The sequence below is a fragment of the Takifugu rubripes genome, chromosome 9, assembly GCF_901000725.2.
Source record: "Takifugu rubripes chromosome 9, fTakRub1.2, whole genome shotgun sequence".
NCBI classification, from domain to species: domain Eukaryota; kingdom Metazoa; phylum Chordata; class Actinopteri; order Tetraodontiformes; family Tetraodontidae; genus Takifugu; species Takifugu rubripes.
This window is the reverse complement of record NC_042293.1, coordinates 1884473-1910530: the sequence shown is the minus strand read 5'-3', so window position 1 is coordinate 1910530 and position 26058 is coordinate 1884473. Positions and strand designations below refer to the sequence as shown.

General features: G+C 43.9%; 1 protein-coding gene across 8 annotated transcripts in view; it reads left to right on the top strand.

The window, feature by feature from the left end:
• The first annotated feature begins 6060 nt into the window (after positions 1–6060).
• Positions 6061–26058, top strand: part of mef2aa (myocyte enhancer factor 2aa) — a 45917-nt gene continuing 25919 nt past the window's right edge. For 7 of the 8 annotated variants that reach the window (XM_003967059.3, XM_011606875.2, XM_011606872.2 and 4 more), the window contains exons 1-2: positions 9097–9271; positions 21946–22152. In XM_003967059.3, the coding sequence (XP_003967108.1) occupies positions 22099–22152 (54 nt within the window). In that variant the 5' untranslated portion in view covers positions 9097–9271; positions 21946–22098. Of the gene's footprint in view, positions 6307–9096; positions 9272–21945; positions 22153–26058 lie in introns of those variants that run through there. The other variant, XM_029841369.1, reaches the window with a different exon arrangement.

The following is a 26058-nucleotide window of genomic DNA, read 5'->3' as shown; positions in this document are numbered from 1 at the left end:
ATAATGTGTGATCTGCTGAGGGTAAAACAAACTAGGCCTTCTCAAAGAAAGCCCTCAGGCTCCCTATAAGCTGAACAAACGGACCATTACAGGAAAACAGTGGAAGGTGCGGAGGTCTAAACAGTTTTTGTGGTAGAGCTCCCTTTAGCCTAGCCTTCTTTTTGCTTTTTTCCATCCCACAGAGGACTTCCAGCATCTTCCCTCTCTTGTCTCCTCTTTGTTGCCACCTCGCTCGCATTGCTCTCTGCCACCTGCACGCAGTCGACACGCGCACACACCGATGGCACAGAAAACGCTCCGTTCTGATGAATAAATTTGTATATTTTAGAACCTTTCCCTGTTTTGGTGAGTATTCTCTGGAGGCCTCTCCTTCTTCTCTCCTGAGTTCGCCTGCAACCCAGTGGAGTCATTAGTCTGCTTGCAGTGTTGAACTCTTTAATCATCTGTGCGTTACATAAAAAGAGGACTCTTCCTCAGCGACACACAACGGCATTCTCAGCTTGGTGGAGGCTGGCTTTGAGGCTTTGATGTGTTCAGGCTGTTGTGTCTTGTCTGCATTGTAGCTTTCTTCCGGCTGAGCTTTTGCATTTCTCTCTGGAGGTGAGATGAGACGTCAGTCTCCCTCCTGTTCTCGTAAAGATGGAACTATGAGGCGGTGTGCTAGGAATATGTGGGGTCTGTGTTTGTTCAAGTGCTCATGTTTAAATTAACATATTTTGGTAAAAAAAATAATTCATATTACGCTGTAAGGAGGCAGAAATATCTGCACGTTACATGGGGCTGAAGGAAGACGTATGATGGTTTCTGGTTTTCCAGACGCAAATTTTAAAAAATGTGGCGTTTTCTCACACAGCTTGACCAGAGAGGGCAGAACAATGAAGTTGCAGTGTAGACGGATTTACACTGCAGGGCAAGACCAGCCGAGCGTTGAGTCGGGCAGCGTTACTCGGGCGAGGTCATCCCTCCCAGACCCTCACATACAATGGAAGTCAACAGTGAATGGAAACGGAGGGGAATTCCCAGCATGCAAATAATAAAGTGGAGCCTTCTATATTGGTGACAAAAGCCATCAGATACAGTCAGGCTACTCCCAGAATACATCACTTTCAATGTCAAAAAGTCATTTCAGTGGGTCGGCATACAGCTGGAGACAATCAAATCACGGGTCAGCAACTTAGACCTCTTGTATTCTTTTTGCATAACAGCATTATCATGCACTCGTCATGGGTATCAGAAGTCATTGCTGTAAAATGTGGCTCTCAGAGGAGACATTTTTCTGCTGAATTTATTTTTTTTATTGGTACACATCTAAACAGGCATTGCAATATATTGGAAAATATAGTTGAATCGCATCGAGCCATGACATCCAATAATGTGTCTGATCTCCTTCACCACTTACAGGAAGAAGCATATCTTTTCTCCCCCTGATTCATGCAGCATTCGGAGCATTTTCTTCTTTCGGCCTTTTATCTATCGAACACACGTTTGCGGGCCAGCCACGCAGTGGCATCTAAACAGAGGTCCGGAGGAGCGATGCCCTCAGAGCAGCAACTAAAGGAGGGCGGTGGCGAAGTACTGAAAGCCAGATTTCGTTAAAACTCTTAATAAGGCACAGTGTGATATATAAGCCTGCAGGCGGTAAAGCTCTGTGCACAAACACTTCACTGACTCCTGTGATAGGGCAATCTGTGTGTGGAGCAGTAGACGGCCTAACATCTCTGTTATTTCACAAACTGCGCTATGTGACCTCTCTGATATCTTTAATTCGGTAGCTGAATTTGATATAGTGCCTCAAATATTTGCTCAGGCCCACATTAGCTGTGTTTGCCCAGTATGTTACTATAAACAAACCGCAATGATGTTGCAAATGCAATAAATGTTCAACAGTGTATGCAATTATGTACTTTACATATCTGGCCTTCACTGAAAGCGTGCGTTGTGGACCTGAGCCCCGCTTTGACAGATCGTTATTCCCCTTCCTGACCACCTATGGGCCACACTCAGAAATGAACTGTTTATGAGAAGCCCTGGGTAGATGCAAATTTTAGCCCATGGAGTGAAGAAAAATGCTAATTCTGATGTGAAAATTCTCACATTTCCATGGAGCAGACGTATCAAAATGCACAGAGAACACAACAGTTTTGCACAGTTGTTACACCCCTTGGATGAGTGTATGAACTGGAGAACTGTTTTTTGCTTTGCTTGGCTTTCTCGCTTTGCGCCTCTTAGGAATTAAACTTTTGAACCACAGAGCCAAGAATGAAGATCATTTCCTTTGCTTCCTCACCTCACCTGCTCCACAAAGCCTATTTCTTTCTGCTAGAGTGTCCGTGAAACACTCCGTAATGTGTCCATGCTGGTCAAAAAGAAACACTCAAACATCATAATGAGGTCCTTCTGTCTGGGATTTGAGGTTTTTTGCCATTTAAGAAAAAAAAAAAAAAAAAAAAATAATTAAAAAAAACCCCACCACATCACCCTAAAAAAAAGAAAAAATTAAAATTACTTGAGGGATTAATTAGCTCTAATTTGAGCTGAAAGTGGAAGAAGTGTGAGAGTTCTGGAAAAATTGGGGCATGAGTGATCAGCCATACTTGGAGAACACAGCAACATGCTTTTGGCTGTACTGCATGCTGAATCAGCCCTTTCTTTCTAAGGATAATAAATGATGTTAAGCGTGTGTATCTAGGTAACCTTTTCTGAAGGAGGAGGAGGAGTACAGTAATAGTGCAGACGTTACAGTCAGGCCGTGTCTAGACAGAGCCAACATCATAATAATGGCAAGGATCTAATTGCACCAGAACCAAATAAAATCTATAGTATTAGAGTATACGGTCTGTAATGCATCCTTGCAACGTGCCTGTAAATGTCATTCTGTCTCAATTTCATAGAAAATGTGAAATGGCAATAAAGAAGATAAAGAGGAAGATACCCAGTTTTGTCCTGCAACCTTATAGCTTCTTCACTGGGAACGCTGCACATACCCCGCTGTTACAGAATGGTGCTGGCAGGTTCTCCGACTTCTCGATAGTTGTCCTGAAGTAAGCTTTTCTCAGGATGGTGACAGCTTGCAGCACTGGTGTGAAAGGAAGAGAAGACAAAGCACTCTCTGCTCCCAGGCTGCGCGTGATTAATGGCAGAGGTGCGTGTTGCGCCGGGCACCCTCGGAGCAGCTACAGATCAGTCTTCCTGTTAGACAAATCTGACACTCACCAACCCACCACCCCACCTGGTACCCCCCTTCGCCACCATCAAACCCTCAGCCCCCCACAGCCAAACGCAAGCAGCATGACATTGCGCTCATAAATCATTCCAAACAAAGCACTTTTAATCTGTGACACGCAGGCCTGACGTGCAAATTTATTACCTGTTGTAGGAAAACTGCACGTGTCCCACTGAGCTGAGCCGCTATTTACTTTAAAGAAACCAGTTAAATACTGGAAAGAAAAAAGTCAGCGACAAAGAAAGCTGATGAAGGCAGTGTCTTCCAGGCTGAATGCTGGAAACAAAGCCCCTGCTTCGCCTTGCTGTCCCACCACTTTTTCACGGTAGATGACATGCTTGCACGACTTTCCCGACTACCCTTGCCAAAAAAAAGATTTGGGGATTTTTTTTTTTTCCTCAAGCACATTTGTAAAACATGAATACCAAATGATCTCCTGCGGATTAGCAATGGATAGCTGTTCTACGTCTGGGATGAGTCACAACGTTTCTCTGAGCACCTGCTAGCTCGTGCAGTATGGTAACATTTTAGGAAACCACTATGCAGTTTTAATATCGTGCGGAGAGCAACAGCGTGAGGACAAATTTGAAAACCTTCTTACCAAAAAAAAATGTGAGAGAAAACAGGAACCACATCTTCACTAAACACATGCAGTCAACCAGTCCTAGTATATTATGATATATTTAGCATACTTGTGGTAGAGTCTGACAAACTGAATTACGGTAGCATTAGCTTGATGTGGAATTGCCGTTAAACTGCCAAGAAGAGGTAGCCGGAAGGCAGAAATTAGAGTGGTCTCTCCCACACGTTCCCTCTGCCAGAGCGTCTTTATCCAGATCATGTTGAACATGTCTTTACACTGTAGATGGTGCGAATGAGAAGTGCTGGCACCTGCTGACTGGCTTCTGCGATGTCAGAAGCTCACACGTACAAACACGCATGCAGCAAGGTTTCTGCTTATGATGCAATCATCAAGTCAGAAAAATCTGCAAAAGTTGCCAACAGCAAAATGCAAGAACTACAAAGTGATTGTCACACTGCATATATAAGAGTCATGCCTTCACCCTTTTACAAAAGTCACTTTCCTGATTTTTTTAGAAAGCAAATGCCGCAACCAACCAATGGTTTGCTCCATGTTGTTTTTATAATCCACTTATAGTGCCCAGAATGTAATGACTTATTTAAGCCATTAGAGGTAATATATTAAACAATATTTGGGGACAAAATGAATAATGGCAACTATGGTTTAATTCATGACCTCCTTCAATCTTTAATGAGCTCAGTACAATGGACACCATGTTTTATAAATGGAGCTACGTCCTCGTGCGAGCGCTCGAGATGATTAAAGCGTGTTATTATCCAGATCTCTGTGTATCCGCAGGAGGGGGGGCCACTCGTGCAAAACCAGGCGAGGTGGAGGGGCGTGCTAAGCCACCTCACAGCTCACAAGCATACAGCAGCGGCGAAGCAAACAGAAAATAGTTTCAAAAGAGGTGGATGGTCTCAGGAGAGATCATCAACTCACGATGAAGCCCTTTGTGTGCAGTTGCTTATGTGCCTCTGAAAAATTCACATTGAAAAGTGACAGAAGAAGCGGTATAAACAGCTAAAAAAAAGAAATCACCTGAGTGTTTGCTGCTGGTATGACAAACGTAATTGCACTGTTATTCCTTTGCTGCAGATGATTCCACTGCAGTTGGCAGTTACGTGTAAATGGACACGTGTGCCGGCTGGCATTTGCTAAAGTTCTCATAGCTTTGCTTTATCTGCCCCACTTTCCTCAGAGACCTGATACAGCAAGGGCTTTTGTCTCAAGAGTCATTCCTTCATGTAACAGTCAAGTGCTGCTCTTCGCTGTTTGGCAACAGTGTACTTTTAATTACGACATGTAATAAGACATCTAGACTCTGAGACATGACATATTTTTAGAACTGGATTAGCTAAAACTTTGCTGCTGCCTCCCAGACACAATAAGGTGGAGATCAGTGACATCTATCTGGCAAAAATAACAGCGGAGGTCGAGTGTTGTTGCTCTGAACTCGTCAGTGAAATCATTTGATACGGTTTAAGTTGAACTGAACAGGTGTCCTTATGGGATGTCACACGGCACGTGATGTGATTGCCAGCATTAGCATTATTGTTGTTGAGAGGCTTCTACACACGATGCCTAAAACGGCCTCAAGATAATGAAATGTCATTTCAGAGGCCTGTGGTCAGTGTCTTGTCTCGCAGCGGTTCAGAGATCTGCCTGAGCTTTTCTCATTTACAAAATAAACATCCCATTCTCTTTCCCATTATCCTAATGCAAAGATGCGTGCTTGAGATGTGCACTGTAGTCTCTGATGTGGCACGGAGAGAAAGAGCCTCTGAGTCTATTTGTGGTCTGATGCAATGTTGGAAATGCCAGCTGTCACACAGCAAACTCTTGGTGGAACAAACCATCACCGCAACTGCAACTTGTTGAAATACAGTACGTCAGTGTTATTACGATAAACTATCGTATCCCAAAACCTCGCATGTAATCTGGCTCTAAAAAGAAAAATGTCAAAGTTTTTAGCTAATATACCTATTCAACATTTGAAATAATTATTATCCTATAAGTTCAGAATTTGAAAATGCTTTTTTTCTGTGACTTTGGTCAAAATAAATTTATTTTGGTGCTTTTGTCAGGCCATGGATTATAGATGGGAGTAATCTTTAACACCTTCTGGGGTCATGATTGACAGCTGTGGCTGGTCCATGCAGCCCTTGGCCGTGCTAAATCCCATAACGCATGCCCAACATGTTTGCTTCCATCTGGGGTCCTCCTCTTCAAACCCCTGCACCCCCTGCTCTCTGCCGGCAGAGAGACCGCGGGACAAGAGGAGGAACAGTGTGAAGACGAGCCTCTCAGGGCTCTTGAAGGGAAGCATCGGAAGCCAGCTGGTCTGGCTTTGGAGTCAGCGGAGGGGCAGGGTAAAGCAGAGGAAGTGAGAAAGGCAAAGGCGTGGACAGAACAGAAGGAAGAGATAAAGAAAGTCAAGAGTTTAGCGGTGGGAACAGAGGAGACCGAAAACCCCGGGCTCTGTGAAGGAAGCACACAGGTGAGAAACAAGTGTTAAGAAAAGTCTGCATTCATTGAGACTGGTGTGAATGTGGCAAGAAACAGCCCCATCAAATCCATTGTAGCATCTTGTTTACGCAAGTTAAAGTTCACTGTTTTCTTTCTTTTTTTTTTAAAACTAGCATCATAGCTCTGTTTTTCTTTCAGTGTGAAAACAAGAGGGTGTATGTTGACACAAAAGCGCTGCTAAAAGAAGCGCTGAAAGCAGTTTGGGTCCACATGGATGTCAGTTCGCATCAGCCTGGACCCACTAAGAAGCTGCACACAGCAGAAAGATTATTGACTGAAAACACCTCAAGAAAACAGCTGGGGACGCTCCCTGTCTCACTCTGTTTGTTGCGTGTGTTTCACTGCAGGAAGGAAGGGAGAAACCAAAATGAGTGAGATGATAAAAGGAAATAGTCGTTTTATGGGATAATCATTTCTATGTAATGTGAATTTAGCAGACGTATCTCCAGCACAAAGGACAGCTGGACTTCCCATCTCGAAAGTATAGTTCGTTTCAACATGACACGCTTTGACAAATCAAATAAATGAGAGATTAAAACACATTAGTTATACAATGTTGAGGATTCTTTGCTCCCCGTCTCCATGCAGAGAATAAATGGACAATGCAGTTAATGACTATGCAATGGGAGATAATCTGATCTGAAATATAATATTTAGTGAAAATGCAGCTTTTACAAGGGATTTTTAGGGGGCCACCCCTGTTGTGGAGTTTCTGAGGGGACAGTGTTCTTCACCAGATGCTGCCAGTTCACCCTCACCGTACCCTTTACTGGGCTCAGCTCAGCTTCTCTGTTTGCAATAATCAAATGTATTCATTTCAAATTCTCTGAATACTAGCAAGAAAATTGACCACCAATCTTACACTGAAGCTTCTTTATGCTAAAACATCCCCATTACCTGTTACTGTGGACATCTCAGGACAGCAGGGGAGTCCAGTCTATTGCCCTTCCACAGCTTTACGGCCGATGTTCCCTGTTCTTTCGGCATCGGGTCAAGTCTCACGTTTGTCTGCTACCCACAGTGCATCACATTAACCTTTGTGAATTCATCTAATCAAATGTTTTCGGCTGGATTTCTCATTTCAGAAAAGTGAAGAGCACATTAGCATGAAGATGCACATGAAAGTCCAAGCTGGAATCTAACCATCAAGTTTGTTGGGTTAGCTTCAGTTGTTAGGGAATATAGCTGCCGTGTTGTGGTGCACGGTATAGATTTAAGTGTTAATAATGCTGAAGAGCTTTAAATACCCATAACCATTTCCTATATGTATTAGGTATTTAAAGCTATTAAGGACAAGCTGTGACTCCTTGGCCCCGTGCCCCGAGGAAGCAGGAGGGATAAAGAAGACTAGACAGTGCCCCTTTTCCATTGGGATCGGAGCTAACTGGAGGAAAAAAGCAGCACTACACTGCAATACACCCAGGAATGGGTCCAAGACTAAAACAAATGAGCTCCATGCAGCAGCAGCTGCACTTTTGTGCTTTGTCTGTGAGTTTGTAAAATATAAAGAAAAACAAGATGGAAGTGGATGAGGAATTATAAGGTATTACTCACCATTTTAATCAATCTGATTGAAGCACTCAAATTACTGATTCACCGAGCAGCAACAGATTTCTTGATTAATATTCCTAAAACATACTCCACAACATAACACTGACTCTGACCTTTTTTTTTTTTTTTGGAACATTTAAATGGTCTAAATCCCGTGATTAAATCCTAATCAAAGAAAAAATAAAGTCATGATGGTTATAAAAGACAAAAATACTAATACATTAAACCACTGGACAGCTTTTATGATTTCTGGAAATGGCGGCAAGTGTTCAACTCTTGACTGGGATATCACTTTCGATGTTTTTACATTTGGCTCTGGAGCGAAATAGGAATAGCAGAAAACCAAACAAAAAGAAAGAAAAATCTAACATCTTGAATTCATATTAAAAATCTGGAGCAAGACAGCAATAATTCTGTTCTTTGCAATAGTAGCAGTCTCTAAACCTGGCCACAACTTCATGGTTTCCATATTAAAAGCAAAGTTGAAACAGATGATATTAATTGTGGCGAACGAGCTATTGCACCTGCTTCCAAGGGCCAGTACAGGAACTCAGGACTCTCTCTCTCTCTCTGTCTGTGTGTGTGTGTGTGTGTGTGTGTGTGTGTGTGTGTGTGTGTGTGTGTGTGTGTGTGCGTGTGTCCTGCACACACGTGACACGCTCAGTCGCGAGTCAAACGGTCCTGTTCTCTCGGCTGTAATTGGCTGCTCGACAGACGCTGCCGTTTCTGATTGGATGCGAGGCGTGCCCTTTAATCCAAATTCCATTAGTGTTGTTAAGAGATATGACGTCAAATGTATCTAATGTGATGAGGCCGAGTAATTTGTGAAAAGTAGTCGCCCCATTTCAAGAATAAAACAGCGTTTTAGCCTTTAGGCTGTTGATTTTGTTGAAACTGTTTTGCACGTTATCATTATTATTTTGCCAAAGTTGAGTTGGTAACAAGCAGATACAAAGAGAAATAAATATGTAGCTCGTCTTCAGCTGCCAGGTAAAAGTTTACGGTGGTAATTGTTTTCAGAAGAAAGCATGGGATTGCGTCGAGCAGTGTCCTTACAAAGATAGTAATAACAGCATTAGTGTGTGCGTGCGAGAGAGCGAGAGAGAGAGAGACATAGAGAGCGAGAGAGAGAGAGACACAGAGAGTGAGAGACATACAGAGAGAGAGAGAGAGAGAGAGAGAGAGGGAGAGAGAGAGAGCGAAGGGGGGCAGTTCGTCAACGGAGGGGAGGAGCCTGTCACTGACAAGAGGGAGCCTGGCTTTTCTGAGTTTGTCAGCTCCCCCTAAAATAGCATTCAGCGCGTAAATGTGAACTGAAATTACGTTTATCCAGCGGAGCCACCGATATAGAGTGTCTATACACGGCGACTGGCTCGGGAGTAAAGGTGAGTAACGGAAATAGAAACAATGTTGAGGAGTGTGACAGCGGCTCTGTGGCTGAGTGAGGGGGGAAAAGCGCAAGAGGGAGACGTAGAGTGGATCCAGGACACGGCGATAGCTGTCTTTCCGACTCCCGACTGTCTTTCCCGGCCCGAAATGTCAACTGTAACAACCTTGCGGTGTCACTCTTCATCACAAATCTGAAACTGTCCGTCGGGCTGATGCCGTAAAATGTTGCTGTTTGTTGTAAAGGGCGCAGTCGGAGGAGCGCGCGCTGTTGACACGGAGAAAGTTTTACAACAGTAATGCGCCGGTAATTAGTCGACTATTGTCCGTTTTACAGTTGAGACTTTTATGACAAATTTTGCCTTTTAAAGCGTCGAATGCCAATCTGGACTTTGTAGAGCAGACACGTCGTTCGGGCAAAATAATAATTAATGTCTTGGCAATAACAGCGTTGATCCAACAGCAGGCTTCGCGACGTGTACCGACTGACCGAATTTACTCATATTTTATTCAAGGTCTTTGAATCGGTTGACTTGGATGCCGTTGAAATCTAGATGGTGCTGTCTGCCCTTGAACAATACACCCCGTGTAATTCAACAGTGATGCCTTTAAAGCTACAAAAAAAGACCACTTTAATACATTGAACAAGATAAGAGCGGTAGTTGCTCGAACCTAAGCCTCAATCGAGGAATTGTAAAGTTGGCCCTTAACATGGAATGCGGTGATTTAGGTCATTTTATACGATTAAGCATTTTTAAACCACCCAGATATCACTTTATCTAAGAGACATGATGCTGGATAGAAGCTGAAATAGATGAAATGCTTACATCTGAGTGAATTAAGTTGGGGGGGTTTGAGGATTTTTATCTACATAGACTTCTCACAACAGAAAAAGATCCAAGTTTTTCATTATTATGATTATTATTATTAAAGGCTTAAACTGCCATTACATGTCCTCTGAAATCTGGGGGGTCTCAACACTCTTTGAATCTCAGACACTTGTGACCTTCACTTCTTGCCAGAGCAGATGATGACCAACAGTAATCTGACCTTCTCAAATGATTCTGTAGTATTTCCACACCGACTGGGCTTCAATTAGAGAGGAATTGAGTGGAACAAATAGAAGATAAGCAAAACATGTGGTGTTTACTGAAGTGAATCAACTCGTAGTTGAGACTAAGGCTTAGGTATAACTTGTACAGTGTTCTTTTTTATTCTGAAAAATAAGGAAAATGTAGCACCTTTTGCAGATCGACTCATAAATTAGTTGTACAACTTATTTTGTTTTCCTTGGTGTTTTCTGCAACACTCTAAGGGAGCATAGCGAGGGCAGGACGCTGCATTTTTCTTTATTTAGTCTTCAGTCTCAACACCAGATGCTGACAAATCTTGGATACACGAGACCTTTAATAGTGGCCATGTATCTCTTTGTGCTTATTCCCATTCTTCATCCTCCAGGCATGACCGGCAGATGACTGAAACGCTGTGCAGAAAACTTTCTCTCACAATATCACATCGTGAATGAATTGACAATAGAGGGACTCTCAGTTAAATAACATCATAACTAATTAGTGTGCGTAAACATTTAACTAACTCTAACATTAAATACCCCCCTACTTCCAATGCTGTTATGAATGTATATTATTGTACAAGCTAGCTGCTAGTGATTTGCTAGCAAAGCAAAGCAATAAAGCACCCTCCGATCTGCAGTCATTAGCCTGTGCGCTGCCCCAGGCCTTGCCTGTAATGGTTCTTGTTGCTCATGACCCACGTCACATGAGCTCTTACGTCTGATATGTGCCAGAGAGATGCTTTCACTGGCTGAAATGAATATCACTTTCACAATTTATGTTGTATATCAGTCAAAGGGATGGAGGTGATATCCGCGAAGGTGCGCTTATGGAGACACCGCGGTTGTCTTTTTCCATGCATGTGACTGTTGCTCTAACCTCAGAGGTCCTTTCTTAGAGGCCCATTCACGCACGATTTGGTGTTGCTAATGTTAGCTTCTGGTTTCTCACCTGCAAAGATCGTCCGTGTTTATGAAATGTTTTGGTTGTTTTACATTTGATGTTTGTGTGCCCCTAGTATGTCTGTGGAAATGCGAGTAAGTTCAGATTTGCGTCTGGGCTGCAAAAAACAGGTGGTGATGGTGTGAGCAACGGGCAGCTGCAGCATCTTTTGCTGCACTCCTCATCCCACTTCAGTCTCAGCAGTTCGGCTTCTCTTTCCAGGAGGAACGTGGAGCGTGTGGGCGAGTAGGATCTGCAATTAATGCTGGTTGTCAGAAAGAGAATGCTGGCATTTACGTGGTGCCTCTGAATCACTGAGTGAAAGCGTTTTGCCTCCAGTCTTCTCCTTTCAGGACAATGTTTCCCCCCCCAAAAAAAACAACAACCCCAAATTGAAAAAGAAATCGTAAAGCTGAGAAAGGATTGACTTGACGATACGTGGACAGAAATAAGGAGGACATTGCATTCGAGTTTGTCCAGCCTATATAGCATCAAGACTTTAGAATGTATTTTTTTTATGTTGACTTTCCTGACTGAAGCAGTGCTCAAATGTACAGTAATTTCCCTGCATCCAATTGACAGGGGAGATAATCCAATTTTCCATTCCTCCTCATCTTCCCAGTCGCTTTCTTAAGATTAATTTCAACCTTATGGCATCGCGTTGTAACTGTTCAGCTTTCTCTTTGACCCTCGGTAACATGATTCATTGTTTATTGGAGCTCTGCCATCAGTATGGAGATTCCAGCGTTTTCCTGTGAGACCTCTAGGTTAGATGCAGAATTTTGAGCCTGGCAGATAATGTTTTAGACCACAGTTAACTATATACTGTCCCCTGTGCGCTACGGCTACACACCCAGTGTATCACTGCATCTGATGACACAGAAAACGACCAGATCGTAGCTTCATTTTAGTTTATAGTGCATGGGAAAACCATTTCTATAACAGTTCTTTTGGATATATTTTCTTTCTGCCCTAATTCCAGAGTGAGAACGATCATTTCCCTTCGATCGTTTAATGACTAGTATTTCATCTGTCATAGTGGGTTGTGAATACTGTCCGTCTGACTCTTTGATGGCCTTGTTTAAGCTCCGAGGGTGAATACATTACTCAGAGGTGTTGTTTGTGTAGCAAGAACACTCGCAGTGACCTTTCAACTGTCCTGCCCTTGACTGAGACCTCTGGTGGTAAGCCACCTTGTTTGGCTCACTCAGCACATGTGCCGCTAAGCAGGACAGAGCAGCTTAATGTCTTCTCTCCCCCGTGTCCCGCGCTCTTCCAAATGAGGCCTTACTAGTCCTTTCTTCACCTCTCCAACCTGGACCACACGGGAGAATCAGCTGAGAGATCCTCGAGCAGAGCAGCCGCCTAAAGCTGTCGATGGGCTGCTCCCGGCCCACAAGTTCATGCCTGCCCCCCTCATTTTTCATCCATACATGTTAAAAAAAGATTGTCTTTCATCTCCAAATGGACTGAGTCACACTCGAAAGATGTGTCCTGGAGTTTGGCCATTAGTTCTGTGGCGATTCTTCCAGCGATGGAGACTTAAACGAGACCATCAAGCATAATTCTGTAGTCTAGCGCAAAACTGATAGTTGAAAAAAAGGTTAAGAAAGACGTCTCTTTGCTGAGTTGCATTTTAACTGCATTTTAATGAGACTGTGAAAAAAAAACCATAAATCAAAGGAATATATTATAATCTAATTTACTAGATCAAAAGATCTCCCGTGATTGCTAATATACCCCACTGTATTGAATTCCTCATGTTCTACTGTAGATCTTATGAAGCCTCTCTCGCTGGAGAGTTAACTTCTATGTCTTTGTGTTGAGTCGAAGTTGAGGAAACAAACATTGGAATTATTAAGTCAACTTTAATTCTTCAGACTCCGCAAACTTCTGTATGAAGTTGATTTCCTACTAGTGTGCTATTAAGCAACTCATTATTGGGACAAGGAGCGCAGTATGGTTAAAAAGCTTTATCAAGCTATCAATTATAGCTGTAAGATCTTGGATTAACAGCTCCTCCAGTGAGCAGATGTCCAGTAGCTGCTGTGGGGATAATGCAGCCGCCTGCAGCTGCAACGGCTCTTTGGGCCCCCGAGCTGCAGGAAAAGGCCCAGCCTATAGTCCCGTTGTTTTTCATATTTCTCCCAGAAGCCCTGCGACTTGCGACTGGACAGCTGGGAAGGATGTGATTCCTCCCATTATTCTCCAGCACACATGAGCCATTTGAACTGGGAAGGGAAGTGACCCAGCCTGCCCCTCTCCCTGGATGCTGCTCCGGGCCACCGCAGGACTCTGACTCGGAGTTCAGAGTTGTCTTCCTCGCTGCTGTCAGGGCCAAGCTTGAGCAGCGTGACCACTCACACACATCGCCTCATGCTGGTGCCGGCATTGTTTTGGGGTGAATATTCCGTCAGTCCAATGTGAGAGAAGATTAACATTCTGCTCCCTTTTCCATCATAGATGCCTTTTTATTCAGTTTAAATTCATATTGTAAAATTTGGTTGCATTTCCAGTCTTTCTGCACCACATCTCCGCAGTGCGACTGGGACTGTGAGTGAGGTGTCGAGTCTTCCCACTGTTCGTGCGTCTGCTCGTCTGTCCTCTCCCTCTCTCCCTGTCAACCTTCCATCTGTGTGCTGTGGGCTGGAAATGGAGTGGAAAATGGTGGAAAAACTTTCACCAGTGAGTTACTGCTGGCCTATAGTCCGTGTCGTTCTTAATTTTGTACGCTAAGCTCTTTCAACTGTTGGGGCAGTTAAAAACATAGATTGGGACTGACGAGGGGAGGTGAGGGCATCCAGGACCTAGGACCAGTTTGAGGGAAATGGTCGCCAGAGGTGAGCAGAAGCGGTACCCGCGGGGGTCTCTTTCTCTTTCCTTTTTCATTGTTCATTGCTTGGTGGTGTTTGATCACACTGCTTGCACACGGCGCTCGCGTGACAGCTAGCACGCATCATCCGATGTGGAGAAAGTGTGGGCTGGAGCTGCAGAAACACCCCTCACTCTGCTCACTGAATGCCACTCATTGATGTCAGTACATTTCAAATCGCCACAGATGAGCAAAAACCCTTCGAAGACGAATTCTCCACTTATGAGCGCGATGATGTGACGCGCACATATTCTGTCCGGTGAAGAAAAGCAAGGATCCATTGTTTTATTATCAAGCCCCATTCATGGAGCAGAGACTGGAGACGAGTGTGACTCCACGATGTTGCTCAAAGATCCTATATGTTGGCCAAACACCGCCTGCTTGCGTGTTCGGGCATAGAATTTATTCAAGATGTTTTGTTTGAAATGAATGTGTGAATTACAAACCCATGTGAGAGATAATTTACGGGCTAATTCTATAAACTTGTAAAGAAAAAAAAAATCAATACTACTTTTGCCTGCTCCTTTTACTGTTGTTATGACTCACGGCCATTCTCACTCCTCAGATTGCATAAACCTTTTATGTAATGGAACACGGTGGGAAAGAGGCATCGAGTGCTAGATAAAAACAGGCAGAGAAAATCAAATATTTATTCTGAGCATAATATTTTTCCTCCCATCAAAAGTGGGCTTTCTTTTAAAGCGCAACAATACCTGTGATCCTAAACTATACGTGCTCTGTAGGCAAGTTGCCGAGAACTGGAGGGAAGAATTGAGTTTCTGGAATTTCAGCGTCTAATCTGGATCCAGAGTGTTTCTAAAGGGGTGTTCAGATCGGGGAAATGCGCCGCTGCTGAGGCACATTATGCATGACGCTCCTAATATCCTTACACTGTGGATTCCCCCTGGAGGTAGATCTCGGTTCATCTTCGCTGTTTACCATTTCTGAGTTACGGCCTCTCCGACATCAAAAGGCTTCCACGGCAGTTAACACAGCTCGCAGGGTTCCTGGGGGTGGGGTGTTCTGCTGCTCCCTGTGGTGTTGGCGTTATTATCCCTCCCAGTGGTGATAAGTCCATCGGATGATAGACAACCATGCAAATGGACACACGCCGTTGGGCCGAATCAGCACCGCGGCGGTGCGCAGAAATAAGAAACCTAACAATGTATGTGGTAAGGTCATAGTTTCCGTGCACGTTTTCTAAGATCCAGTGTTTCAGTATACCTTGTGTAACATTCCGAGCGGATGCAGAATGAACCAGGAAGTGCTCATCCATAAAGAAGGCTGAATGCTGATGGTGTGTCAGGACAGTAACTTGTTGAACAGACGCACCGTTACAGAGGTTTTGGATGGCGGACTATTGCTCAAAGATATAGTTTGTTTAGTAGAGACAATTAATCAAGTCAATTGGATTCTACACACCATGGCATGGCTTGCAGATCAGGACTTATTGGTAATGGTGAAGAGTTTAATGGAGAAGTTTGTTACAGCACCGAAGGCCTTAGAGCTGGTTGTGCTTTTGCAAATCATCATTAATATGTCAGGTTTTAGCAAAAACCTATGAGATCATTCAAAATAGCACTTTTTTCTTTAATTACTGTGTTTTTAATTGCACTTTAATGTACTTGTTTGAATGGAAAAAGCCATTTGTCAGCATTGGCTGATCATTAGCATGAAATCCTTAGCTTTAGTTGCGCTACTTGCATTAGTTGCTCACGTTAGCCATCATGTACAGCAGTGTTAGCTTGTTGTCTTCCCTTATATCTCACATTGTTCACATGGTTTTCCCCCAATTGTTATTGTGCTGCTGCATAAATATGCAAGGATATGTTCTATGCCAATTTTTAGTTTAATAATGCTATCCTGCGTGTGTCTTTTCTTTTCTCGGACATTTATGGGCAGTTTAAAAGTTTAACTCACATGGTAAGTTCTGTCTGTCACTGATTTCTCGAGACAATATTCACCTTGATGAGAAATCCCATTTTAATTACGTTTTAATCTCATTGCATCTCCTCAAAAGACGGCAGCAGATTTACAAAGTTGCAATGAAGATCGCCAACTCATGATTTGCAAACGTGCCCAAAGTCTCAGCCAACAAGATTTGACTCACCAGCGTCCAAAGGAGCAGTTTCTAAGCTCAAGTCACTCAATGTGCTTCAGTGTGAAACCCAGCGGGTGTTTCTGTTTTGTCACCGCAGCAAGACTTTGGCGGAAACATTTAAAACAGTTCAAAAATGTCTTACCAATGGGCAGAAATAGACGTTGAGATGGAACTGAACTCTAGAGGGAGAAATGGATGAAAGTCCTGGATGTCTGATAAGTCATTTTTAATGAGACATAATTCATCAACACTTGCATCGAGAACAATAACACCGTTATTTTATGGACATGAAAGTTTCACCCAGGTCCACAGCAAGGGATTTACCTTGAGGTAAAGAGTAGCTTTTCGACATGAAATGGATATAACTGCTTGGAGAGGGTCATCTCTTTATCCTTGAGAAACTGAAAATCCATTCATTGGCTGAGCTCGGAAACCTGACTGACGCAAATGGATCATTGGGAATAGAAGTGTCCCAGCAGTAATTATGTTACAATGCCGTTGCTGCACACTACCTCCGAGGTGGAAGAGCACTGGGTGTCTCTTTTAGTCTCGTTTCCCTTGCTTCTTTCCTTATAGTTAACACAGTCATACTGTCTTTTCTCAGCCTGACTCCCCCACCCCCCATTTTCTTGTTTTATGTTCTTTTATACACCTGCTGTCATACAGAAAGCACTGTGGAAAGTTTCTGATAAACATCTAGCATCAGTTGTTCAGTTAGTTAACTTGGTCTACTTCTTTGGTGTCTCCTCTGACCTTCAGATAACCAACCCCCCCCCCCCTAAAAAAGGCCTTTTCACTTTGTACCTGCTAGCCAGCACTCGGCGGTGCTAAGTCAGTTACGAAAGAGACATGAAATTAATGTGATGTCAATGGCATTTTCTCATGAAACCCCACGGCACTTAGTCAAAGTCACCTTGCATAGTCCTCTCAGCCCCTGACAGAGCAGTGAAAGAGAGACGGAGGATGTCTGTCTGCTCGTGCAGACTACACACTGACTGCGTTTTTCCATTACTTCTTCGCAGGCACTGATGTAAGACATTGTTGACGAGATATTTCTGCTCTTTATCTGACCAGGGACATTGTTACCATTCAGACCTGCAACCTCTCAGACCTCTCAGCAAGAACAAATGCATACTGTGAGGTTGGCTTTTTACTGCTGTCATATTTGAGGTGATAAGTACCTATTTTTTGGTCTCCTGGTCCCTGCGATTCAGCCCAACCCCCCAGCCTAAGCAAGGTGCTAGCAGCATGTAGGATTGTTTGAACTTGCATGGATCCAATGTGGGATTACAGCTAGGTCTTTGGAGAGTTGGACGAAGCTACAAGCCATCAGGACAGATTAACCACTTGCTGTGTGCTTGGCTGCCGTTACAGTACAGGCTTTCATCCTTCCCGATAGTGTGGGTCACTTTTATAAATTTCTCTATGGTACATTCAGTGGCATTTAAGATTGATGAATTTCTGGAAAGTCTTCAAATCTGGGAGCAAGTAATGAAACCATATGCACAGGATTTCAATATAAGTGTTCCAATATCTATAAAATTATATGGATATTTTTATATGTCCCCCAGCTTTAAGCATTGTTGGCCCCAGTACCGGTGTTGTTTTTCTTAAAACATGCAGAACTGCTCCACCTCTCACCTCAAAGCCCCTCTTTTCTGCACATTTTCTGTACACGTGCGTTTGCAAGAGTTATTATTAATTATACCTCGTTACTGGCCTTGGCAGCCGGGGTGAGGGGACGTATAACATGAGTTCCAAGACGGAGAGAACCGAAAGAATAAGATCCCGAGGAAAAGAAAGCAGGAAACGAAAGAAAGTAGGGGGAGGGGAGTCTGAAAAGACGGGATTGAGAAAGTGGTTGTTGAGGGATCAGCCGTGTGTCAGATTAGCATCAGGAGACATTAACACTAGTGATGCAGCCGGGGCCACAATCCTGCCTTTCAGTGCTGGAGAGGGAGATAAGCGTGCTCTCACAAAAGGGCCGAGGGAAAAAAGGTTTAGAAGGCTGGCTTCCATCCACTCCTCCCCAAGCCTGCATCCCCATTTCCAGGTACCGGCAGCTCCTGATGAAAGCAAGAACAAAGCCGCGGATGTTCATTTCTCACTGCCTTAGTGTCAGAGATACCGGGACATGAAATCAAATCGTTGGGCTGTTCTTTACTTTTCAGTTTGCCAGGAAACACAGTGTTGACACTTGGATACACTTTAGAGGAGTACTTTGGATTCTCATGCAATCTCAATATCAAAGCACATCAGACTCCGCGTGTAGGGCTTCATCACAAATGTATTTTTTAAAAATTCATAATCGCGATGGTTCAGTGTGTAATACATCATTTTCGGAGAGGTCTGACTCATTGTGTTGCAAGCACAGGAGTGTTTCAACAACATGTAAAGGGCCCTGTGTGCTAACGTGAGTTGCTAAGGTGAGTTGCAGAAATTGGCGTCACAAAGTTCGGATAATGATCCTTAATAAGCACACAGGGAAGCTTCTGTTGTTGTTTAGTCTGAGACATAACGTCAGGACAGTAATAAGAGGAAGAACTGGAGGGGAAGGGTGTCCCCGAGGTGGTCCCTCCCATTCTTCCTTCTGCTTCTCTCCTCCTGGCTCCCACTGACTCCCCCACTGGGGGCATTTAGAAGGGTCCTAAATAACAGGAAGTGGAGGGCAGGAAGTTGAGTCTTGTCTGCCCATGGTCTGTCGTAGTAGTAGCATACACAGGAAGTACAGCTGTCACAGCTTTGCCCAGGTCTTCAGCTGCTGTCTGTCAACTTTAGAGAAATTATATACATTGAGACATCGTGTACAGTTGTTATTGAATGATAATAATTAGCCATTAAAAAAGTACATTTAAGGCCAAAGGCTTAAATAAACAAATCCATTCTCCTTTAATGGTTACAGTTAGACTCAGCAAAGGTAGAGGGAGCATAGACTTTACAGTAGAATTTGCCATGCTGGACGCAGTAGTTACAATTTTGAATTGAACATGCTTTATTGATTGTGAAAGGGCCAGAGCAGACCTGTCACCAAGCCTCTGAGTGCACTTTGTCTGTCTGAAGGAAGGAGATGGAGGCACAATGCTTCTGCTGTCAGTCTCACAACTTGTCGCAGAAAGATCACAGAAAGGCAGAAACAGTTGCCATTACTCTTTTATATGCTCGTGCCAGAAGTCTATATGAGTATAATCAGGCACAGATTCTGTTATTTATGCTATATCAGTGGTTGAGGAATCAAATGGAAATATATTATGTGTCTTGATATATGTGTGCAGGTTTTTAGCAAGCAATTTTGAGAGATTCTGGACTGGATTGTCATGTGTCTTGTCTAAGTATTAAGCAACATATTTGATATTAGATGCTGGTGCAATCTGCCACAATACAGACATTGTTCTTCTTCATGTGTGTGGACTTTTCTGACGTCTGCTGAGTTCCCGGCTGAAATTTATTTCTGCAGAAGAAAATTGGGTCACTTGATGTGATATGATCATCACCTGCAGGATGAGAGTGATCATTTAGAATTTTTTTTTTTTTGGGTTTTTGAGTTGGAAGAGAGGTGCACCTGGAGTCTGGAGGTCCCCCTACCCTGTCTGTTTGCATTTTTGTAGGACAGATGTCGTGAACAGTCTATTACGCCTTTGGAGTCGAACCGTCCTGTCATGGCGTGGCACCTTGTCCACGCGTAAAAGATGTGACGTGAGACGATTGTCTCTGATGGACAGTTCCAGAGGACAGGCAAGCATCCAACAGTAAAATCCTCTTTAGCCCTTCAGTCCACATCTCAGCGGTGTAAAGGCATCAAACCTAATTATAATAAATAAGTTGAAGTTTTTGAAATCCACTTTTGAATCATTATAAAACAGTTAGTTATATTAATAGGATGACTGAGGCATGTCAGCACCAGCTCCATTTAATATTCACACGAGCTCCTCCCTGTCCATATTTCTCCATCCCCTTTTCTGTGTGTGTGTGTGTGTGAGAGAGAGAGAGAGGGAAGGGCATGGTGCTTGAACAAGTGGACCGTCGTTGCAACTGGCCTGCTGTGATGTGGTTTGAGGGAAATTCTTTGTGGGGGTTCAATCACTTACTATCCTGGCTCCAACAGCTCTGCGTGGGTTGCTAGCGAGGTGATCTCAGTCACAGTTTGCCTACCATGGAGCCCCAATTCAGACATCCAGACACCATAATGCCAGTCCGTCTGTAACCCATAATGAGGGTGTACCAGTGGAACTGGTCATTTCAGTTTTGGTTGCCAATTCAGCCCCTGGTTTCCTCACCTCCCAACTGCTGACTGCACCTAACGTCCTTGGGTTTCTAACCTTTCTGCAAGTTAAATGCACTTGTTGAGATATTTTCTATTTGCTGGTAGTAAGTGATGGATGTTCCTGCAGAGAAAAACAGATATTTCTACTTCTGAGATGCAAAGACATGACGGAGGCAGATGTTCCCATGGGAACCGTGCAGTCGAAACCACTGGCCAGGTTACAAGCTCATGTGGGAATAGAGCGTAGCCCTTTATGCCCTTCTCAGTCCCATTGCGTATTCTTCTGCCCAGGAGTTTCCAAATGCTGTCAACCTTAGCAAGGGTGCCCTCTCAATCATCTTAAGTGCAAGACTAGTATCACAAAAATATAATATTTTCTTTGTCTTGTTTAATTGCTGGCTTTTGTCATGTATTTACTGTAGACCATATAGTGAAACAGATAAAGCCCTCCAAAGGTAGCCTTAAACTCTCTAGTCACACATATTTGTGTTTTGTAACTAAAATGAACTTTGTATGTCATCCTTGTGATGCATTTGCCAATCAAGTAACGATTACTCAACCGCTCACTCATTACATAATTTTAATTCATTTTTTCGGGCCCTCAGATGAGCTGATTTGGTTCGCATATACCTGTCATGTTCTTATTTCTATCGTAAGTATGCGACGTAGTTGCAAACCTCTGGGATGATTTAACACTTTGACTCAGGATCCAAACACTAGACGCACGAGGAAACAAAACAGAGGCACTAGGAAAACAGGAGAGAAGTGGACAGAGGACAGACTTACTGGCACAGAAAAGTAAACACAGAGTCAGCATCTAACGTGAGCACGGAGGGACATCGAGCGCAGTGCACGTCAGAAGGCAAACATGTTTAAACGCAGACAAATGAGTGACAGCGCGAGAGTGACAGCGCAGTTTTAGGGACACTAGGGCGGGAAAGTGACAAGAAACAGGTGGTGATAAATAACGTGAGCGAGGAAGCGGACACCTAGGTGATGCAGCGGAATGACAAAAACAGACTGGAAAAGGACACACGAAGCGACCCGGCGAAACCCAAACCTATAAAATAAACAGCCAAAAAAACAGCTCCTGGCATCTCGAATTTGTAAGGGGTTAGTTCCACCCAGCTGCTGCTTTTCGGACCGTAATAAGACAGCAACTCTTTTGAATTTGAACTTAAAAATTTGCCAGAAAATTGCAGATACAGTAGTAAGTTTCTGTCCAAATGTGAAGGAGCATTTGTAGCCTCCAGTACTGAACAAGCACCGTGGAGGAGAGGAGAAAATGTAGCATGTGGGTCTGTCTTACTTTCAGACATAAAAACAGACTTAGAAGTCCCTGGAACACACTGCTGAGTGTCAACTTAATGTTCTCCCACCTCCTTCCTTTCTGATATTCTCTTTCTTTTTCTCTGTCTCTCTTGCAGGTTGCGGTCTCCTTTTGTCAACGTGTGTATTTGAAAGACGAAAGAGTGTATACAAGAAGAGGGTGTTGCACAATGTGCTAGAAGAGAGTGGGAAGAAGCCGTTTTTGTTTTTGTGATATTGTTGAGGCGTCAGAGGCAGGAAAGAACGCAACCATGGGGCGGAAGAAGATACAGATCACCAGGATCATGGACGAAAGGAACAGACAGGTGAGTGTCTGTCTGTCTGTCTGTCTGTCTGTCTGTCTGTCTGTCTGTCTGTCTGTCTGTCCGTCTGTCTGTCTGTCTGTCTGTCTGTCTGTCTGTCTGTCCGTCTGTCTGTCTGTCTGTCCGTCTGTTTGTCTGTCTGTCTGTCTGTCCGTCCGTCCGTCCGCCCGCCCGCCCATTCACCCACCTATCTATCTATCTATCTATCTATCTATCTATCTATCTATCTATCTATCTATCTATCTATCTATCTATCTATCTATCTATCTATCTATCTATCTATCTATCTATCCACCCACCCACCGATCCATCCATCCATCCATCCATCCATCCATCCATCCATCCATCCATCCATCCATCCATCCATCCATCCACCATCCATCCATCCATCCATCCATCCATCCATCCATCCATCCATCCATCCATCCGTGTGCTCTACCTGTTCACCCTCCTCTGTTTTCCCTCCTGCCTCGGAGTCCAGCAGCTGTCATGTGTGCATGGATCTGAACAGACGTACCTCAGTTCCCAATGTCCCAGCCAGCTCAACAGGGACGGTAACATTTCTTTGTCAGTGTGGTCATATTTACAGACACGACTCCCCCGCCACCCTGCAATTTCAGCCGGAGAACTTGATGAGACAGCAGGAGTGCCGGGCTGTAGTGGTCGCCGCATGGCGTGGGAGTGAGCCGAGGCTAGCGTGGAGCACACTCAGGCCGCCTGTGGCCTCCCCACACTGCAGGGCTTGTCCCCTGGCTCGACAGCATGGCTGGGTCCCTTCGCTGGAGCCTTTATGCGTTTGCAGCTGTTTGGTAGTAATTAGGAGCGGCCAGTGTACCACAGCACCCTCTCATTTGAAGGGCGGGTCAGCGGGACACACAGCACCCTTCTCTGCTTCAGCAGCACTGGTCCCAGTCAGCCACAGAGACGGAGAAAGCTGGAATTCACGCTGTCTCCTTGTGTTAAATTTAAACTCCTGAAGAGCAAAAACTGAAGGAAACAGCACGTGTGTCTGGTTTAAACAAGAATAGAAACGTATATATCTACAGCAGGATAGCCAGAACCATTTCTCTGGCTACATGTGCTTTGTTTTGATGTTGACAAAGTGTTAGTAGTAGTTTTCTTTTGTTTACTGCTATTTACTGAAGGTTTATCGCATAAGTACCGTAAAACAAACTTGATTATCAACTCAGTTAGTTCATGTATCTTTAGTGCACGTTTGGAGGTATCCCCTAAGGATCCTTGCTCATATCTTCAATCTATACTGACCTTGAAGGACTGGTTGTTGGACCTAGTTTTGCTAGGTCAGCTAATGCCCACCCAACATTTTACGCATTGTGTACATTATGATGGGAATAAGCAGAAGACATGCCGCTATATTGTGATGGACAATGACAGATGCTGCATCACATTTTAAAAGGCCCACTGTAATTTGAGAGAAAGTTTATCAGTAGGACGCAGGCACTTTGCTCGCATTTAGATGGGTTTAGCTGGCTCAGCAGAGAATCTGCTCCAACAAAAGTCTTCCAACTCAAACTAAACTTCACTGTGAAGTAATGCATGCATGTTTCTCCTCTTTCTCTCTCTCTCTCTCTCTCTCTCTCTCTCTCTCTCTCTCTCTCTCTCTCTCTCTCTTTCTTTTACCGGGTCTTGAAGTGCAGAGAGGCATCTCCCTGAGGCGCGCTCCTTACCCATGGAGAATAACCATTAGCATATTCTCCCTATTGTTGAACAACTGTTTTGTTCTTTGTGTAGCCAAGCAGACACTATCTAGACAGACATCAAAATGACAGAACTCTTAAATGTACCCATTAGATTGGAATACTGAAGGAGATTTTGTGTGAGAACCCCCAATAGTGCATTTGAATGGTAGGGAGGCTGAGTAAGGTTATGTAGATGCCTCTGCTGGAGCGGTTTTGTGGAGGTAGACTGTGTGAGACATGAAGGCTGCAGAGGTCCTGACATGCATTTCATAATGGTAAAGTTCCTTTGCCATACTCCACCTAAGTGATGGTACTGCTGATTGCAAATGAATGTAGATTACAAGCAGACAACAGCAGCTCCCCAGAATTCACGGTGATTACTGCCATTTCAGGAATAGAAATATAGGCGCGCTTTCATCATACGTTATTATCCAACATTCACATAATCATTTGCTCTGTCTGACTTCCTCACATATCCCTGGTGCATTCATTAGCCGAACCTGTAAAGTTCAGCAAATCCTCTTTCAGTTTGACCCGAAAGGTTCACTCTTCAAACTGCACAGTAGAGCCACCGGGAGTCCACGGTTATGTCTCTTGTTTATTCAGGACAAAAACTAATAACAAAAAAACTTTACATGACACGTGTTGTTGCTCAGTGAGCAGTGTCTAGTGATGTCCTCTGGATGCCATTAAGTTAGCTCACCAGGGGTAATTGCCCAATTCATTAAAAGTTTGATGATTTCGCTCCTGGGTTGAGGGTTTCCAGCCCTTGCTGTGACTCATTTGGGATGTTCTGACACTTTAAATGCCTGAAGGGTTTGGTACATCTCATCCCAATTTTATCAACAGATTATTACTGGAACAAGCCATCTGTTGAACTCCTCCATTGTCATTGCTGATTATATTTCAAGGAAACCTTCTTATATCCTGCTAACCAGCATGTCACACATGTCTGCTAGACCTTCTCAGTCACAGCTACTGTAGGTTTCAAGGTCAATTTCAGTCAGGGAAGGAAGCTAGGTGCCCACAGTAGTCCACAAATGAATCCTCAGGCTGTCCCTTCTTCCACCATGAGTTGATCCAGGCAGACAGTCATGGTGGCCCTGGCCTGTCTCCCAGGGTTACAAACACTGGCTGCATAGCCAGGGCAGCAGCCACAGGGCCTGGGTCACTCTGCCAGCTGGTGCCAGACCTTTCTGACTCTGCAGCTCACCCTCATCTCTGCCATCAGGGGCATCAGCAGTGACATGAGGTTCTAATAAGGCCGCCAGCTCCTCACCCCACTGAAGGTGTTAGTGACTTGAGCAACTCTGTCATGCCCCAGTCACATCTGCAGTCTGAGTCCCAGATGTCTTGTTTGTCATCTTGCCACCTCTGCCTAAGGACCGACATTGATAGACCTTATGATTGACACCGCAAGTCTGTGCATGTCAGTGTTGTTGCCATGTGATGCTACACAATATATTTTATACCAGAGTGCTTCTTTTAAGGGCCTGTTCTTGTTGAAACCTTAGGTGGGGGTTTATTTGAATTGAAATGGGGCTTTCATGTACTCACAAGAGTAGGCATAGTTAAGTAAAAAGAAGGCAAAGTGTGCAACAATGCTGGTGGTGAGTCCATGCAGCGACAAATTTGTTATATTTCAGCATCTGTTGACAATATCTAGGCATAAATGGGGAAAAAAATGTGTTTAAAAGCTTTGTAACTGAGTGTTGTTGTTTTTGAGAAGTTCAATAACTTCTCCATTCTGAACTGGCTCACCCAATTAATACTAAGTTTAAAAAACATCATCTAATGGCGCTACGGCACTCGGGAAGAAATTGAAGAAATGTAAATTGAGATCAGAATCACCACCACCACTTGACACTGCAGGAGCTTCTTAAAAGGTCGGCCCGCTACAGTCTAAATTAAATGCTGGTAGTCACCGACCTGCCTGGTGTGGTCTGAGCCGAGATAATGACCTTATCAAAACAGAGAAAGTTGGAATCACTGCAGTTTATTGGAAGTTGATACAGTATGCTGGCACCTCTTTTTCTCTCCCCGTGACATTTCATTTTCTGTGGGCAGTGAGACAGAGCACAGCTGAGGCTAATCCCATCATTGTAAATATGGGAGTTAGGCGGAAAGAAACATCATAGAATGGGTACGTTAGAACTACACCTCACTGTTTTAATGTCATCTGTGAAGTGCCATAGGAATCCTCCGTTAC